Source organism: Crinia signifera, chromosome 1, assembly GCF_055691185.1.
Source record: "Crinia signifera chromosome 1, ASM5569118v1, whole genome shotgun sequence".
Taxonomy (NCBI): Eukaryota; Metazoa; Chordata; class Amphibia; order Anura; family Myobatrachidae; genus Crinia; species Crinia signifera.
In genome coordinates, this window is record NC_139217.1 from 330,924,425 (window position 1) to 330,941,307 (window position 16,883).

The 16,883-nt window shown below is 45.2% G+C and overlaps 1 protein-coding gene across 1 annotated transcript; it reads right to left on the reverse strand.

Annotated features, from left to right (window-relative positions):
- Positions 1-77: 77 nt before the first annotated feature.
- Positions 78-10,959, reverse strand: SDR39U1 (short chain dehydrogenase/reductase family 39U member 1). The gene is made up of 6 exons (XM_083145148.1): positions 10,626-10,959; positions 9,018-9,124; positions 6,313-6,395; positions 3,920-4,041; positions 3,477-3,632; positions 78-613 (listed from the first exon to the last, which is right to left on the reverse strand). The coding sequence occupies exons 1-6, from the start codon at positions 10,639-10,641 to the stop codon at positions 186-188; spliced, it is 912 nt and encodes a 303-aa protein (XP_083001274.1). The 5' UTR covers positions 10,642-10,959; the 3' UTR covers positions 78-185.
- Positions 10,960-16,883: the final 5,924 nt, after the last annotated feature.

A 16,883-nucleotide genomic window follows, 5' to 3' on the forward strand; every position in this document is an offset into this window, starting at 1 on the left:
ATAAATAAAATATTAATAATAATACATACATTATGCAGACACCAACACAGTATAACAACAGCATACAACAATCTGACTCCATTACCTGATTCTCTTTAATAAATATATATTTTTAAACAGACATTTATGTAGAATGTGAGGTCTCTCCTCTTACACTTAGGGTCCCTCACCCAACAAAGTACATGTCATTGATTTGAGTTCAAAAGCTGAGCAAGTGCAGAGTCAAGGTTGGGATACAGAAATCGGAATCCACTCTCTAAAGTCCTTTGCGGGACTACTTTTGGGCCCTCTAGGAGCATTGGTGCTCTGTCACTCCCCAGCAGCAGCTTCACAGCAAAGGCTGGTGTGAAAAGCAGGGCAGGACGACCCAATGCCTTACCTAAAGCATGAGTGAAGTCAGCATTGGTATCTGTGACTGAGGAGGGGGAGACTGCATTGAGGATGCCCCCAACATCATCTTCCTGCTCAACTGTTTGAACCAAGAGCCTACACAGATCTTCTATGTGAATCCATGGGAATGGCTGGTATCCAGAGCCCACTATACCGCCAAGACATAATCGGAAGGGCCACAGCATGGCAGGCAGTGCACCCCCATTTCGACCCAAAACGACACCTTGTGGAAGGAAGAAATGAATAATTAGAAGCTTCCTTTCCCATTCATGTTATTAGTCACACCCCATTGTGAATGTAGAATTTGGTAACTAACCAAGTCTGTTTTTAAACACACCCGAAATTATAGAAATTCCTCACAATTCCTTTATGTCACAATACATGGGATGCTGCAATCTATGGAGACACAGTTTTAAAAAGTACATACAGGTGAGTAAAATCAACCTACATGCAATAGTGCCAACTACAGGTTGTAAAATGTACTGCACACCTCCTATGAACATTTCTGTTTGGTGATCGATTTTCTTTTACTTAAGAATTTAGAGGGATGCCAAGGCAGAGCAGGGGTGAAATAATCTATGCCATAACTATAGGACTATGCATGTAGTCCAGTGGTGGGCAAACTGCGGCACAATCTTGACTGGCCCGCAGTGCTGCTGAGGACATGTTTTGCACTCCACACGGGGGAGCCGGCCGGGATTTCCTCAGCGGCGCCGCATAACCCGGCTCCCAGCTGCCCTGACTCAATTGAGTGACAGCTCTCCCGTAGTGTGCTAGATAAATGCCGGAGGCTCAATGATTGGCTGAGCCACAAGCTGTGCAGGAGGCGGGGTACCGGGCAGTGTGTGCCGTGTGGATGGAGGCTGCTTGGAGGAGAGACAGAGAGAGTCTCTGCTCCCCTCTAGTCTCTGTGCTATGGGCTGGCTGCTCCCTACAAAACAAGTAAGTGTTAAGTGGTCCCCCCTGGCCAAAATAACTGCTCACCCCTGATGTAGCCTGTCTGAGCCTACAATGTAAGGCAAAAGTATTGACCTCGCTAAACAAACAGTACAGATATCCAAACTTGAGCACAGTTAACTCAAAATAACGGAGGTACTATTTAAGTCAAATAAGCTGGTAATTACTAACTACCAATAATCAGAGAGAGCGCAATCATTTGATTAGATTTAATACATTAAAAAAAAAATTGCATAGATTATACTTATAAAGTAATTGATCACCGTGCACAAGCATATGATATTGATAGATGTGAAGAAGCCATTCTGGTAAGAGTTCCAAATCTAGTAATAATCAAGGGTGTATGCTCTACCTCCTTTATATAGTAGTAAGGTATCTCACCATGGCCCTTATTCTGGTCAGTGCGGATATATCCGCGTGCGTTCGGCCCGCCGATGTTTTGTGTCTGCGCATGTGCAGAGGTGTCTCTGCGCATGTGCGAGCGGTGCGTACGGCCAAATCCCGCATGAAATGTGAACACTCCGAACAGGGGGTGGAGAGGGGCGTGAAGGGCTATTTGGGCTCATTACCATATGCATACGCCCCGCGTTTCATGGGCGTTCCCATGCAAACGCTGGGCGTACGTATGGTAATGCGGCCGTGACGCACGTGTATGGTAATGCGGCCGTGACGCTGACATCCGGCGGACATATGACATCGCCGGATGTCAGCTGCCCGCCCAGATACCTGCTTTTGCATGGAAAAATGTCCGTGTGGTCTGAGGTTGCGGGAGCTGGTGGAGCACTCGGTACTGCATTCGATGGTCTGCGACCATCGAATGATGGGGTAAGTTCCCTTAGATGGAGGAGGCGTATTCCGTGATAAATACACGTGCGGTCCGTTCGGCCAGCTTCTTACCGCGTACGGACGGAGTTGGCGATCCGCATGGAAGGCGGGGTTTCGCACGCACGGTCCTGGCCGCATAATCGGATCCGGCCGCACCGATCAGAATAAGGGCCCATATATGAATTGTCGGTACTTATGTATTATCTGGGCTCCCATGTTAAATGCACCCCATTTTTTTATACCCCTACTACCCAATTACGCATGGAGTTGATTTTATATAGTGTGGTGAGCGCAGCGAGCCACCGTGCCCGAAGCGTGGCGAGGGTACGCGGTGTCATAAGAAAAACGGGAGCCCAGATATTACATAAGTACCGAATTGTCTGCTCCTATAGAATACTTGGAATGATTGCGGATTCCTTGTGATAGAATGGCTGTGTTCTCTGTAAGTTCAAATATCCGACTGTAAACAAAGGGCTAATAAGGAGGCAAACTGAATGACCGCTCTTGTCAGCAGGCTGTGTGGCATAGAGCCCACTCATACAGATACTACAGTATCTTGACACCGTAGGTAGGTCTCCGTCCATCCTGCTGTTCAGCAGCGGATGATGCTCCAAGTGAGAGATTCCACTTTTAGCATCGGGTCATTACTGGGACAACGGCAACAAGCAGTGGATCCCGGAAGGAGGCACTCTTGCTGGGGCTCAACAGCTAGGTCAGGACCTATCAACTGCTCTTTACGTGTTTCTCCATTACATTCTCCTACTATTGTAGTGGAGTATCCGCAATCATTCCACGTATTCTAGCGGACAATTCAAATGGGGAGATACCTTAATACTATATAAAGGAGTTAAAGCATACACCCTTGAATTTAGAACTTTAACCAGGAGGGTCTCTTCACACCTATCTATGCCCATAGGCTTGTGCACGTTGATCAATTGATTTCATTATAATAACAGTATGACCTATGCTAATTTGTATTGTTTTCATTAAGTTTTTTTTATACATTAAATTAATCGAACGTGCCCTCTCAGCTGATTATTGTTCATAATTACCAGCTCAGTTGTATCGGTTGATAGAATATTCTAGAATATTCATATGCGACTATCCTTAAAATCTGCACTGTTGTGGTTGAGAAACACTGACCTAGGAAAACAACGCTCAGTAGCATTTTGATGAGAGAAATATCTGATGTCATGTTGTGATGTGAGCTATGCGGACCTTCACATAAAAATTATGTGAATGATCATATTGAAGTAATCGGTATTTTAAGTTATGTGGTCTATTTTAACTACCAGCATACATACCTGTTCGCACTTTTACCAGCTGAGTGATAGGTTTGCCATCTTGTAGAGGCAGTTGTGCTGCTGCCTCCCAATCTCTTACAAGGCGGGACAGAAAGTCAGCATCTCCTCCAGGGCTATATTCAGAGTACTGCTCAGTCTGACTGGGAGGATAAAAACCTGCAGGAAAATCACAAGAGAGTCACCACAGGACCTACCATCTGCCCTACTAGTTTCAGGTCCACGGTCAGTTTGAATAAAAGGATATATATCTTTTTGCAATTCACCCTCTACAGCCGGGGTGGCCAAACCGGTCTTCAAGATCTACCAACAGTCCACACTGCCAAATCACCTAGCTGCTGCACAGCCGTAGTCATTACCAACTGTCACATTATGAACTGTTGGTAGATATTGAGGACAAGTTTGGCCACCCCTGCTCTACAGTGACTACCCCACAAGTGACTTACCCACTCCAGTGACTACCACCCAAGAGCGGGGAGGATGCTGTGACTGACCAATAGCCTGAGAGAGAGTGCGCGTAGTGTCAATCCTACTGGCAGTAACTTCCTGTTTAAACTGCTCCGTCCACCTGGCAAAGGGGAAAATCATGTGTTCCGGATGTAAGTGCCAGACCAGATTCTTAATTTATATTCTGAACTCTAGTTAGTGGTAAACAGATTAGTTTACAGCATGTATTTCCTTAGCAGGTAAGACACAGGAACATTCCACATTTACATATGAATGTAAATTCAGTATAGCCATATTAGTATAAATTAGTAAAGAATAAGAGACTCAGAAGTGCTAAGTATTTTAAATAATAAAAAAATTACCAATACAAATTAATTTTAAAGTATAAAACACTGTGCATGAAACAATGTTCATTTTATAGGCACCCAGCTATAAAACATTGAAAATGAATACAACTGGGAGCCTATCATTAGAATAATCACAGGCTACAAAATATAAGTAATTCTTTCTATATTAACGAGAATTTGTTGAAATGACAATGCTGACAGTGGGTATGGCCTGGCCCCAGGGAAGCAGCTGTGTAATATTGTACATCTGTAAGAAAAAATAAGTAAAAAAGTACACCTCCTGCCTGCCTCTGCAATCCGAAGATTCATCATTGGATCACCGGCGGTGATGGTTGCAGCCTTTGGCTTGGCATTCCTACAAAACCCAGCCACAACCCAGGATGCCGGCCCTCTTCACTGTTTACATTTAATGAAGATGCCAGTTGTGGGACCTGTGAGGCATCTATTTCTCAAACTAGAGACTCTAATGTACTTGTCTTCTTGCTCAGTTGTGCCCCGGGCCCTCCCACTTCTCTTTCTACACTGGTTAAAGCCTCTGAAGGGAGTAGTACACACCACTGTAAGAAATGTTCCTTTCTTGGCAATTTCTCGCATAGAATAGCCTTCATTTCTAAGACACAGAATAGAATGTTGAGTTTCACATAAATGTTCTCTTTTTCTGGCCATTGTGAGAGTAGAATCGAACCAAAAATGTGATGCTCCAGATACTCAACTAGCTCAAAGGAAGGTCAGTTTATAGCATAGGTCTTCAACCTGTGGCCCTCCAGATGTTGTGAAACTACATGTTCCAACATGCATTGCCACATTTTTTCCTATAAGAGCATGCCAAAAAAACCTCAGGGCATGCTGGGACATGTAGTTTCACAACATCTGGAGGGCCACAGGTTGAAGACTGTGGTTTATAGCTTCTCTAACGAGCAAACCTGTTTTCAGCTGTGCTAAAATAATTGCACAAGGGTTTTCTAATCATCCATTAGTCTTCTAATGCAATTAGCAAACATAATGTACATTAGAAACTGGAGTGTTGGTTGCTGGAAATGGGCCTCTATACATCTATGAAGAGATTTCTTTAAAAACCTTTGCATTTGCAGCTAGCATAGTCATTCACCACATTAACAATGTATAGAGTGTATTTCTGATTAATTTAATGCTATCTTCATTGCAAAAAACAATGCTTTTCTTTCAAAAAGAAGGACATTTCTAAGTGACCCCAAACTTTTGCACGGCAGTGTATATATGCTGAAAGAGCGTGAGCACAGTGCCCTCTAGTGTAATATTTAGGTTTGTTTTTGGGAGGAATATAGTAATACTCCTACCAAATAGTGGAGGTAATTGCACATCAAAGAGGGTTCTTTTACATCCCTCAGGGGTCCTGGAGGCCTGCTTGCATCAGTCACCTGACAATTGTTTCTGGTCACAGTTTGATCAGGCTTGCACAGGGTTACCAATATCATGTGAATACAGAGGCAAATACTCATGGTTTCACTAACTTTCTGAGTTTCATTTGCAGAAATTATCACAGGATTATCGTACAATAAATAAAAGAGTTAAATTTAACTTTAGGTCCATACACACTGGGTGATTTTGCCCAGCGTGAATGGACAGTGATGAGTGGCTTTCCCCCTCCCCGGCGCTGTCAGCGGGGGGCGGATGGCTTTCCATAGCGCAGCACTATGGAAAGTCATTCACGAAGCCGCTCATCTGCTAGGAATACAGCATTTTGCATCCCTGGGCTACCGCCAATCTGATATGGCGGTAGCCCATTATAGCTTATGGGCTACATACCGCACTGCCGCCAGGGCATGCGCAGGACCCCCCGGCGCCAGGCTCAACACATCACAGGGACGGGCTCCTTTCATAGCCCTGTCCCTGCACATCACAGATGATACATCCCGATAGAATCAAATTTTTACAATGCGATCCTGGGCAGTAACACTCCACCCAGATGGCATTGTAAATGCAATCCGTGATAAATGGGCCCCTATGTGGCAAAAATAAATAGAATGAATACAAATGACAGGTTAGTATAGTCACACATCTCTCACCTCCTGAGTGGGTTTAGTACATTCTCTCCAGCAAGATTAACAACGGAGTCACAAGGTGGCAGGCCTTTTTTAGAGATATCTGCCTGTAAGGCAAAAATGAGACACACAAATAAAATTCAGTATCCAATGAGCACACAATAAGGGTACACAACATGATCCCTCACGGTCTTTGTCTAATCTATAATGTGTCACCTTTGCACACTATAATCAATTTGTCTACATAAAAACTCACTTGCATTTATACCTTTAAGGCCCCCATACACTATGCGATTTGGGCAGGATTTCGCCCAATTCAGATGAATCGAGGCCGTGAAATCAGCCCAAATTGCATATGGAGATATCCCCTCCGACCCGATGTGCCGTCCCGTGCGCATCGGATCGGAGTCGTGAGGTTGGAAGGGCTGCACATAAGATTTGCTAAATCGGTACTTGTGTATTTTGGCGGCGCCCATCGCATACCATAAGGCATACGATGGTATGCGATATCGCGCGATAGTGTACAATGCCATACAATTTTAAAATTGTATGACATTGTATATGGCATACAATGCCATACAATGCGATGTGATGCGATTAAATATTGTATAAGCACCCTAGGGGCGGCGGTACGCGTCCTCCAACCTTTTCATACCCCCCACTATCCACGTCGGCGTGGAGTTGAGAATAGAAAGTGTGGCGAGCGGACGCGGATACCTGTGAAGGCCGCGAGGGGACTCAGATACCTGTGAAGGTATCCGGCTGCGCTCGCCACGCTTCGGGCTCGGTGGCTCGCTGCGCTCGCCACACTTTCTATTCTCAACTCCACTCCGACGTGGATAGAGGGGGTATGAAAAGGTCGGAGGACGCGTACCGCCGCCGCCGCTCGCCACGCTTCGGGTTCACGTTTATAGTGGGGGGGTGGCGTGGGGGTGCATTTAACATTGTAAGCACCCATTACGGTGCTTAAAAGCACCCTTTAGGGTGCTTATACAATCTTTCATCGTATAGGGGGCAAAAATCGCATCGCATGCCATCGGGTGCATGGCATGCGATGCGATTAAAACATTGCGCGATGGAAATCGGGGGCGCCGCTATAATACACAAGTACCGCTAAATCTTATATGCTGCCCGGAGCCGTGCGGGGGACTTCAGCTGGCGGGGGAGCTACCAGAGCCCCGGAGGGAGAAGGGGGGTGGTGCAGGGAGCCGGGCAGTGGAGGAAGCCGCTGCTGTCAGCAGGAGCAGGGGGGCAGCACAGAGAACCAGGGTGCCGGGCAGGAGAAAACACTGCAGCAGCGCATCGTGAGCAGAGCACTTAAAAAAGGCCCCATACAAACAAATAGAAAGCCACTTTTACACCAAAATTATGCCGGGTGGGCGACGCCGGTGAATTCGGGCCCTGAGCCAGTGCTTGGAGATGACATCATCTCCAAGCGCCGAGAAACCCACCGACCGACACCCCCGCAACGCCGTCCGATATTCTGGGGTTAAGCCCAGCACCGAGGTAAGTTGCTGGGCTGCACCCCAGCCTCTGTGCACCCCCAGCCTCCATCCATGAGGTGAATGGATGCCGCACACAGGCATCCATTCCCCTCCTCCCAGCCCCCCCTGCTGTCTGCATAGTACCGCAGACAGCAGCGGAGGCTGTACGCAGCCCCTACCCAACCTCCGGACTGACCTCAAAGTGCTGCAGTCCGGAGGTTGGGGCTCCCTGATTGGTGGAAATGGGTCCCTGGGTCGAATGACCCGGGTTACCCATTTATACGGTCACTGACTCCGGGGAAGCCCCATGTCCGACCCTGAACATCCCCCCCCCCATTTTTACACCAAGCCCCGGCCCGGACTGGAGCGCCAATAACCCAGGTTGTGGCTCTGGTGTAAAAGGGTATCCGGACTATTTGTCTACAACAAGAAGATAGACAGCCATTAGGTCGACAACTCAATAGGTCGACATGCTTTTAGGTCGACATATCATTATGTCGACATGCCATTAGGTCGACATGCCATTAGGTCGACAGTGTCTAGTTCGACAGTCAAAAGGTCAACATTTTGGTTTTTGAGCCGACATGTGCCGACAGGCGGTATTTCATGCCCTACCATCCACTAGGGCGTGGAGTTATAATAGTGTGCCGAGCGCAGCGAGGCAACGTGCCCGAAGCATTGTGAGCGAAGCGAGCGATGCGCTGCGGTTCACTTCAAACGGTGTCCATGTCGACTGTGTCGACATTTGGGTAAAAAAAAAAACAGTGAAAAAAACCATGTCGACCTTTTGACTGTCGACCTACACACTGTCGACCTAATGGCATGTCGACCTAAAAGCATGTCGACCTATTGAGTTGTCGAACTAATGGTGTCGAACTAATGGCTGTCTATCTTCTTGTTGTAGACAAATGGTCCCGCATCCGTGTAAAAGGGGTATAGAAGAATCACGTGTAGGCTAGTAGCCATATCATTTTTAGCCAATTGGATCAAATACTGCACCAATGTGTGGCATTGCCGCAAAGCCACACCTCCATTTCAGGAGTGCACAGCAAGTAGCGTGCAGGAGTCCTGATTAAATAATCCTAAATGTTGGGAGGTACGGTGCTACACTTAGGAAGTCCGCTTGTCTGTACACCTTAACAGATAAAATTTGTGTTGTTCTATGTTCACAAAACAGTTCTGTGACTTGTGGCTAATGCATTTTTGCTTGGAAGAAATTAAGGAAACTCACACACACTTGCTTACCCATGTGATCCTATGCTCTCCAGGGTGACGAGAAATGATAGTAACATTATGACCTCGCTTCTTTAATAACTGTGACAGTGATTGGCCAATGAACCCACTGCCTCCTCCTACACAGAGTCAAATAGTGAGTCATTAACTTCAGAGTAAAAAATATTTAGTGAAAGTATGAAATAAAGAATCGTTAAATACTGTATGTATCATTTTATATTCACTTTGCCATCACGCTTCCTCTCCGAAAAATCATAAGCCTCATTCTAAAGAGCATTCATTTACACGGAACACCATATAGTAGGACAACTGACAGCCTACAAGGAAATTCCAATCTAAACTGGAATAAACACAAATATTTGATTTCAGATATTGCTTTTCTGTGCCCCATAGTTTTAATGGGGGAGGTAAATAAAAAAAGTACTTATTGTAATTTATAACTCATGGAGTAATTATGTTTCTATATACCTGATTACATTTTACATTTGCCTCATGAGAAAATGAAGCAAAGGCATGCAGTATATTACTGCTGCCTTGTAAAAACTACACAAACACAAGACTATTAAAGGGAGCATTCATTATTAAAGCTCAGAGAGATACAATTGTGAAAGATAAAGTATAATCCAATCTGATTCTGCCTACAATCTTAAAGGTTATGTTTGAAAAAAAATTACAGAAGCTGATTAGTTGGTATTTTATCACTCACAATTTTATCGCTCTCAAAAAGTTGAGAAGTACCACCCCAGCCATAAAAAAAAAAACGTGCTTGTTTCCTAGCACGGCGCCCATCGCATACTGTACTTAGTGGTGTGCGATGCGATGCGATATTCACGTTAAATTAACAGGAGTGTTCATTGTACAATGAAATATCGCATAGAATTGCATGGCAGCAAATGGAATGCGATTTTTAATTGTACAAGCACCCTGATGGGTGCTTACAATGTTAAATGCACCCCCATTGTCAATGCCACCCCCACTATCAACGCCAACCCGAAGAGTAGCGAGCACAGCGAGCCCACAAGGGGTGGCGGTTCACGTCCTCCTACCTTTTCATACCCCCACTATCCACATCGGCATGGAGTTGATTCTAGATAGTGTGGTGAGCGCAGCGAGCCACCGAGCCCAAAGCGTGGCGTGCAGACGCGGAATATGAGCCCGAAGCTCATATTTGGGCTGGGTGGCTCGCTGCGCTCACCACACTATCTAAAGTCAACTCCACGCCGACGTGGATAGTGGGGGTATGAAAAGGTCAGAGGATGCGTACCGCCGGCTCGCTGCGTTTCGGGTTAGCGTTGATAGTGGGGGTGGCATTGACAATGGGGGTGCATTTAACATTGTAAGCACCCATTAGGGTGCTTGTACACCCTGATGGGTGCGATGCGTTGCGATTGTATAATATGCACTACGATCAAAATCTGGGGCACCGTGCTAGGTAACAAGTACCAAAAAAAGTTTAGGACGCAAATACACAGAACACAGGGATATAGATAGATATATTGATATTAAGGTTTTAAAGCAGTAAAAAAAAAAAATTAACGCAGTTGTGTAACTTCTTTATCGTACACACAGGGAACTTCTCAGTCACATAGCTAGGGATAGGAGGCCATCACGTGATCTCACCAATTAGGATCCGCATAACTTCAGCTGTAGAAGTGAGGGGAGACCTCTATCCGCAACTAGAGCGCCGCAGTGATCTTCTGTGCGGTACGACTGCCGTACTCCCACACGCACTGTACATCCCTAGCACCACACAGCTGTCATTACTAGGACAGCACCGTGTCACCCATCCGTCTGCTCTAAATCAGCCTGGAGAAAGCAATGAGCATACCCGGCTGCACTGATTCCCACTGAATGAAAAACTGTCTACAAGAAAATGGCCGCCATCGTACAAAACAACGCACACGTTTCCGAAGAATTGGTACAGTATATTTTGCTCCTGTAGTAAGAAAACGACTGTCCGTCAAAATAACCAAAGAGTTGATTACGTAAGAAGGTAGAGTGCCTACATACAGTGGTTGTGTAATAAGGGCGCTCTACAGCGACTTCTTGTGGTTGCTGAGCTTTATAACATACTTTTATTATTCTTGTTTTTTATCTTTATTCCATTTTGTATGCATTATTACAGTTTTCTGCGTCTCCCAGTCTTAGTTTATTTAGTTCCTTTTGGAGGTTTTATCATAGAATTCTATTATTGTGTTCACTTCACATAATGCTCATAGACTCATAGAGATGTACATGTTTAACTTTGCAAACTGCAATAATACCTATATCCTTTCGAAGTTCTCCAGTACCTTTCAAGTTGAAGGAGGGGTGGCTGGTTGGATCCGAAAGTGCAAAAGTGGCAGTAAGGGGCCTGTAGAGTAGCAGCTCCAACGCATTTCACTGCCTCTAATTACAGCTTTTTCAAGGATAAATCCTTTTGGATCCAACCAGCCGCCCCTCCTTCAACTTCAAAGGTACTGGAGAACTTATTTTGGGAAAACAGAGGATTCCTTTCCACACCATTGTGATTCCAAGCGGAGTACTACCATCTCCACCACTATAAAGAGAAATCTGCTACAAATGCAATCCCAAATGGATACAAAACTCCACGGTGACCCGCAGTCAGGGCCGGACTGGCCATCTAGCATGACACGCAAAGGTTGAACAGCAGTTGGAGAAAGTTAATGAGCAAAAAATAAAGTTAGTTGTACACTAAATTAGCTCACCTATGACAGAGAAATCAAATTCTAAGATTATGTCGAAATTGCACAACAGATAGAGATTTTAGCTCACAAACAAGTCCAGCACTCTCCAGGGTTCTCACGGCGGACTGCATTTCTTCCGCACTGTGTTACCAGCTGCCCCCCGGCGATCACACTGAGAATCAAATTGGGACATAATAAGCGTCTCCCTTTACAAAAACGCTACCCAGCATTACCAACACACCAGCAAGGGAGTGGCAGGCTAACAGTCATAGGGGGAGCTAATTCAGTGTACAACTAACTTTATTTGTTGCTCATTAACTTTCTCCAACTGCTGTTCAACCTTTCTTTGCACTTCATGCATACATGCTAACCAGCGGAGAGACTTCTGTGCTTATTAACCCTTCAATCTCTGGCTCTATGTACTAACCTCATTGGCACTAACCAGCATAATTAAAGTGGGACATTACTGCATTTATATGTTGGGAACAATATCCTCCACAAATCTCTAAAAAATTTACGTGACTTTTTATTGTGTTTTTATCTGAATATTTTGCATGTTATATTAATATTAATTTTGATTATAAATTTGTTTAAACAAGGCAGGGGTTTGTACCAGTCGCACAGGGAAGTATGGTATTGTTTTTTTCAGGTGGACCCTTATATTAGGTTATTTCGTGTGGAATTCACTAAGGTAAACCATGAGACATGAGATTTGAGAATACAAGAAGAGAAAGCACAGAATGTCTGATATGGTGCACCTTGGAAAAAATTGTGCAATAAAATGTAACTTTTAATGAAGGATGTTTAAAAGGTTGCGAACATATAAAAACACACTAACATACATATACACACAACTGGTGATTTAAAAGAGGAAAAAATCCTCATGCAGTGTGCCCCAAGATTGTAGTATAAATATCAATAGAAGATTTTATTATGTACGTCTCCTGGTGTGTGTGCACCTAGGAGAGACCCACTTGTAAGTTGCTGTTTAACTCAAGAACAGTTGCGGTTTATACGCGACCCTTGAATAAGATCTACCATGAGATCGGGTTCGTACGTATCATCTCAATCTGTGTTGTAGGGAGTCTGACTGCCTAGACCCTATCAACCGCGAGTACCTGAGGTATGTTCCCCTGCAGGGCATCAGGGGGATCAGATTATTGCTTAGGTCGGGTGACGGCTGTCAAATCCTGACCTCTAAGCAATGGGGTTCCGTGTAACGCGGAGACCCTTATAGCGCAACTGTTACATCAATCAATAATACATGAATAGGTAGACTTGCAGTTAAACAGAAATAATTATAAATAATTGCGGCTTGTAAATGACCCTTAAAATAAGATCCACTATGAGATCGGGTTCGAGGTGTACGCTAAATTTGTATTGCAGGGAGGCTCAAGACTGGTATATAGAATCGGACCGTGGTGCAGGGTGTGGAGAGCGTCTCCGTTACCTGCCCATGTAGCGGTCACCGTTACCGTGTCTGAGAGAATCGCCTAATCTCTGCTGGGGGAGAGCGCCTGAGGTATGTGCCCTTGCACGGCCTCAGGAGGATCGGAGTGCTGCTTAAATCAGGTGACGGTCGTCAGACCCTGATCTGTAAGCAGCGGGGTTCCATGTACAGCGGAGACCCGTCAAGCGCAACTATACAGTAATCAAAATACAGTGGTAAGTGGGGAGAGGGCACGCAGTGTGTCCCACCATACCCTCTCCCCACTTACCACTGTATTTTGATTATTGTATAGTTGCGCTTGACGGGTCTCCGCTGTACACGGAACCCCGCTGCTTACAGATCAGGGTCTGACGGCCGTCACCTGACTTAAGCAGCACTCCGATCCTCCTTTCGGGAAATCGAATGGAACCGATGGAGCGAGCTCTAGACAGGAGGAATCAGTTAAGTTGGATGATGAACACAACGCTGAAGCGTCTGGAACAAGGAATCGGTCCTGACTGAGGTTAACCATTGTTGATGGCTCAGACAGATACCACTAACACAGGCACAGGAGAATTCCACTGATGATGACGAAATGGTGTTGACACTCTGAGAAGGCGGCTGATAATTTGGATGGTACTGGGTCTACGAGCAGGTAGTAAATTAAGTAAGCAGTTATTGACAATGAACAATGGTATCGCAATGGTAATCCAGTAACCAATGAAATGAGCGAATGGGCTTGGATGGATCCAAAGGCAATTCCCTGTCTGGACACTGGAGGGAGTCAGGCTGCTGCATGATGTTAAACTGCACTTGCTGTAGAAAGCAGGATACACTCAGGAGCAAGCTGAGACACTAATACTCAAGAGACATGATGGCACTGAAAATTTGGCAAGCCTTCTCCCAAAATACATATAGGGAGTGAGTACAGTGGATTGGTTGTTGCAGGATGATGTCAGAATGGCTTTGAAAGGATTGGCTGAGCATCATCATGCAGATGAATCCAAGATGGCTGTGCCCCTGCTGGGAAATTGAAGGGAAATTCAGCATCCATGTGGAATAGGCCTGGGGCCTGTAATATGACAGATGGTGAACATACCGAGAAGTGCTATCAGAGAGGCCGCAGGCCACATCAGCGATAAATGCCGGGATGACGATGCAGAATGCCAGTCACACAAAGCCGGCAATGGCCGGACACCAGGACGCCCGCAGTGTGACTGCAGGAGAGAGTCTCTGAGCAAGCCTAGAGAAACACTTGGATGAAACGTAAGTTATTCTTAGACACTGGATTGTGACAGTGTTACTGTCAAACAAAGAAGCATGATTCATCACTCCCCAGAACCTGTTTGCACTGCTCCACAGTCCTGTATGGATGTGCTTTACACCACTTTATCTTATGCTTGGCGTTGGATTGGTGATTTTAGGCTTGCATGCAGCTGCTTGGACATGGAAACCCATTCCATTTAGCTCCCACTGCCAGAGGTGGGATTCAGCCGGTTCTGCAGAACCGATACCTAATATACAATCGGTTCTGTAGAATCGTTTGCTAAGGACTGCTGCGGACGCTCACAAGGTACTTTAAACAGCTGTGACAGCCAGGCAGAGAGCTGTGTGCTGCCTGGCTGTATGCAAAAAGCAGGTCAACGGCTATTTTGAAGGCTACTGCTGGACCGCGAGCCAATAGGAGCTCGCAGTCCGGCAGCCAATAAGGAGCGCCAGTGGTGGCTCCTTATTTTGGATCAACAGGGTCTTGACGCGTTTCTCTGGTATAAACCAGTTTCCTCAGAAGAGGAAGAGAAGCAGGGCAGGAGCCTGAAAAACCGCCGCAGTGCGGTCTCCTAATAGCCCCGGAGACAGTGTCTCAACAACTGGTGAGCTCTTATTCCACTCCAGTAACTGTTTGACCTAAGTACAGTCTTATCGGTGTCGACACAACCTCTGTTGATTGAGAGTGTTGACATTAACACCAATTCTCCTTGCTTTGGAGTACCGACACCAACATCAACTATCTGGCATTGCCGGCTTTTTGTTATACTGAAACTTTACATTATTCTCGCTCTATAAAATCTGAGCCCACTTATACAGAAATTGGAAAGTCTAAATCCCCCATGTGTGTATCTATGGACAGTGCTGCAATTTTTGGTTAAAAACTCTGTTGAAATTATTGATATACGAATTTGCAGAAGTGTCCCACATATGTCATTGTGATAATCATTATTTTTATTTCTATTCAGAAATTTACATTTTTATATATATTTTTTACTGTATTAATAAATGTTTTGATTTTTATGACAAATGCGCTCCTTTTCTCCTAAAAAAATATTTATGTTTCAAATATGTAATGGGCATCATGATGTGCGGCATCAGAGCCAGATTAAGGTCTAAATGGGCCTGGAGCTGAAAATGATCAAGGGCCTATTATGCACAATAATAGGGGTTGTGGCCAGCACCTAATAATGTGGGGGGCGTGACCAGTGTTGGTTGGGTGGTCTGCTCATGGGTGTGTCTCTATTTTTGTAAATACTTTCAACTAATTATATATGCCTGGAAAAAGCAGGGGGCTGACATAGGAAAAATGCAGGGAGATATCCAAAGGTGCACCCGCAGGATGCCGATGTCCTAAGATACTTGCGGGGTGAGACGGCACTCCAGTCAGAATAAAATAGTGTGCCGAGCGTAGCAAGGCACCGTGCCCTCTGCTTGGCGAGTGCAGCAAACCCAAAAGGGGGAGCGATCCACAGCCCCCCTTGTCGGCATTGCGGCGGTCGGGAGCATATCATACCGGACCCCATATATCCCTTAGACAAATCATGCAACACAATAGTAACCCCTTTATACTGTACACACCCCTTTATACTCTTACACATTATGCCACATGGAATGAGAAAAAAATTCACACTGACTGAGCCAAAATTCACACTATGGTTCACGGATTGAGTCAAAATTCACGTTATGCCACACAGATTAAGGCAAAAATTCACATTCTGCCACATGGATTGAGCCAAAATACACACTATACCAAACATATTGAGCAATAATGCACAATATGATTCATGAACGGGCATTGCGCGCCAAAGGTGTGCATTAAAAATTACACCATAATATCCATTACATGTTAAGCCACACACCATACTGTCCATTACGTATTAAGCCAAACACCATAATGCCTATTAAAAATTATGCTACATAAGTGCTGCTTACCTATATGCTCATTGCCAGGGGTTCCATGCTCATTGCCAGAGTATCCATGCTCATTGCCATGTGACATTACATGCCAAGGGGGAATACATGCTTGTGGTAACTGAGGGACAGCCGCCACCAGGCAGAAATGACAGCCATTGACAGCCGGACAGAGATCAGGGGGCTGCCCGGCTGTATTCAGAGCAATGTAGGTCCCAGCTATTTGATATAGTACCCCTTTCACACCAGAAAATGCAGGGATTTACCCAGGAATATTGACCCAGGATCATGCAGGGACATTCCCGGATTGGCCCCTTTTATACCAGCCTAGTTCCTGCATTTTCTGGCATGAGGAGAGAAAACTACCCTCCCCCTTTAAACAACCAGCTATATCTTCGGAACCAACTGACCCATTTACACGAGGGATTCGAATTATTTTCAAATGAATTTGGTCCTGTGAAACTGGGCCATTTGGTTCCAGAGAAATCTATCCTCAAACAACATGAACAACCATGAAATTACATTTCAAAAATGAAAAAAAAAAAAATCGGTTTACACAAAATATCTATAGAACCAATGAAC

Excerpts from the sequence above, each read along its gene's own strand:
- SDR39U1 (XM_083145148.1), bottom strand. Across the intron at positions 3,633-3,919 it reads GGTGGTAGTCACTGGAGTGG|GTTTTTATCCTCCCAGTCAG; the intron begins GTAAGTCACTTG and ends ATTTTCCTGCAG. Across the intron at positions 614-3,476 it reads GCTGGTAAAAGTGCGAACAG|GTGTCGTTTTGGGTCGAAAT; the intron begins GTATGTATGCTG and ends TCCTTCCACAAG.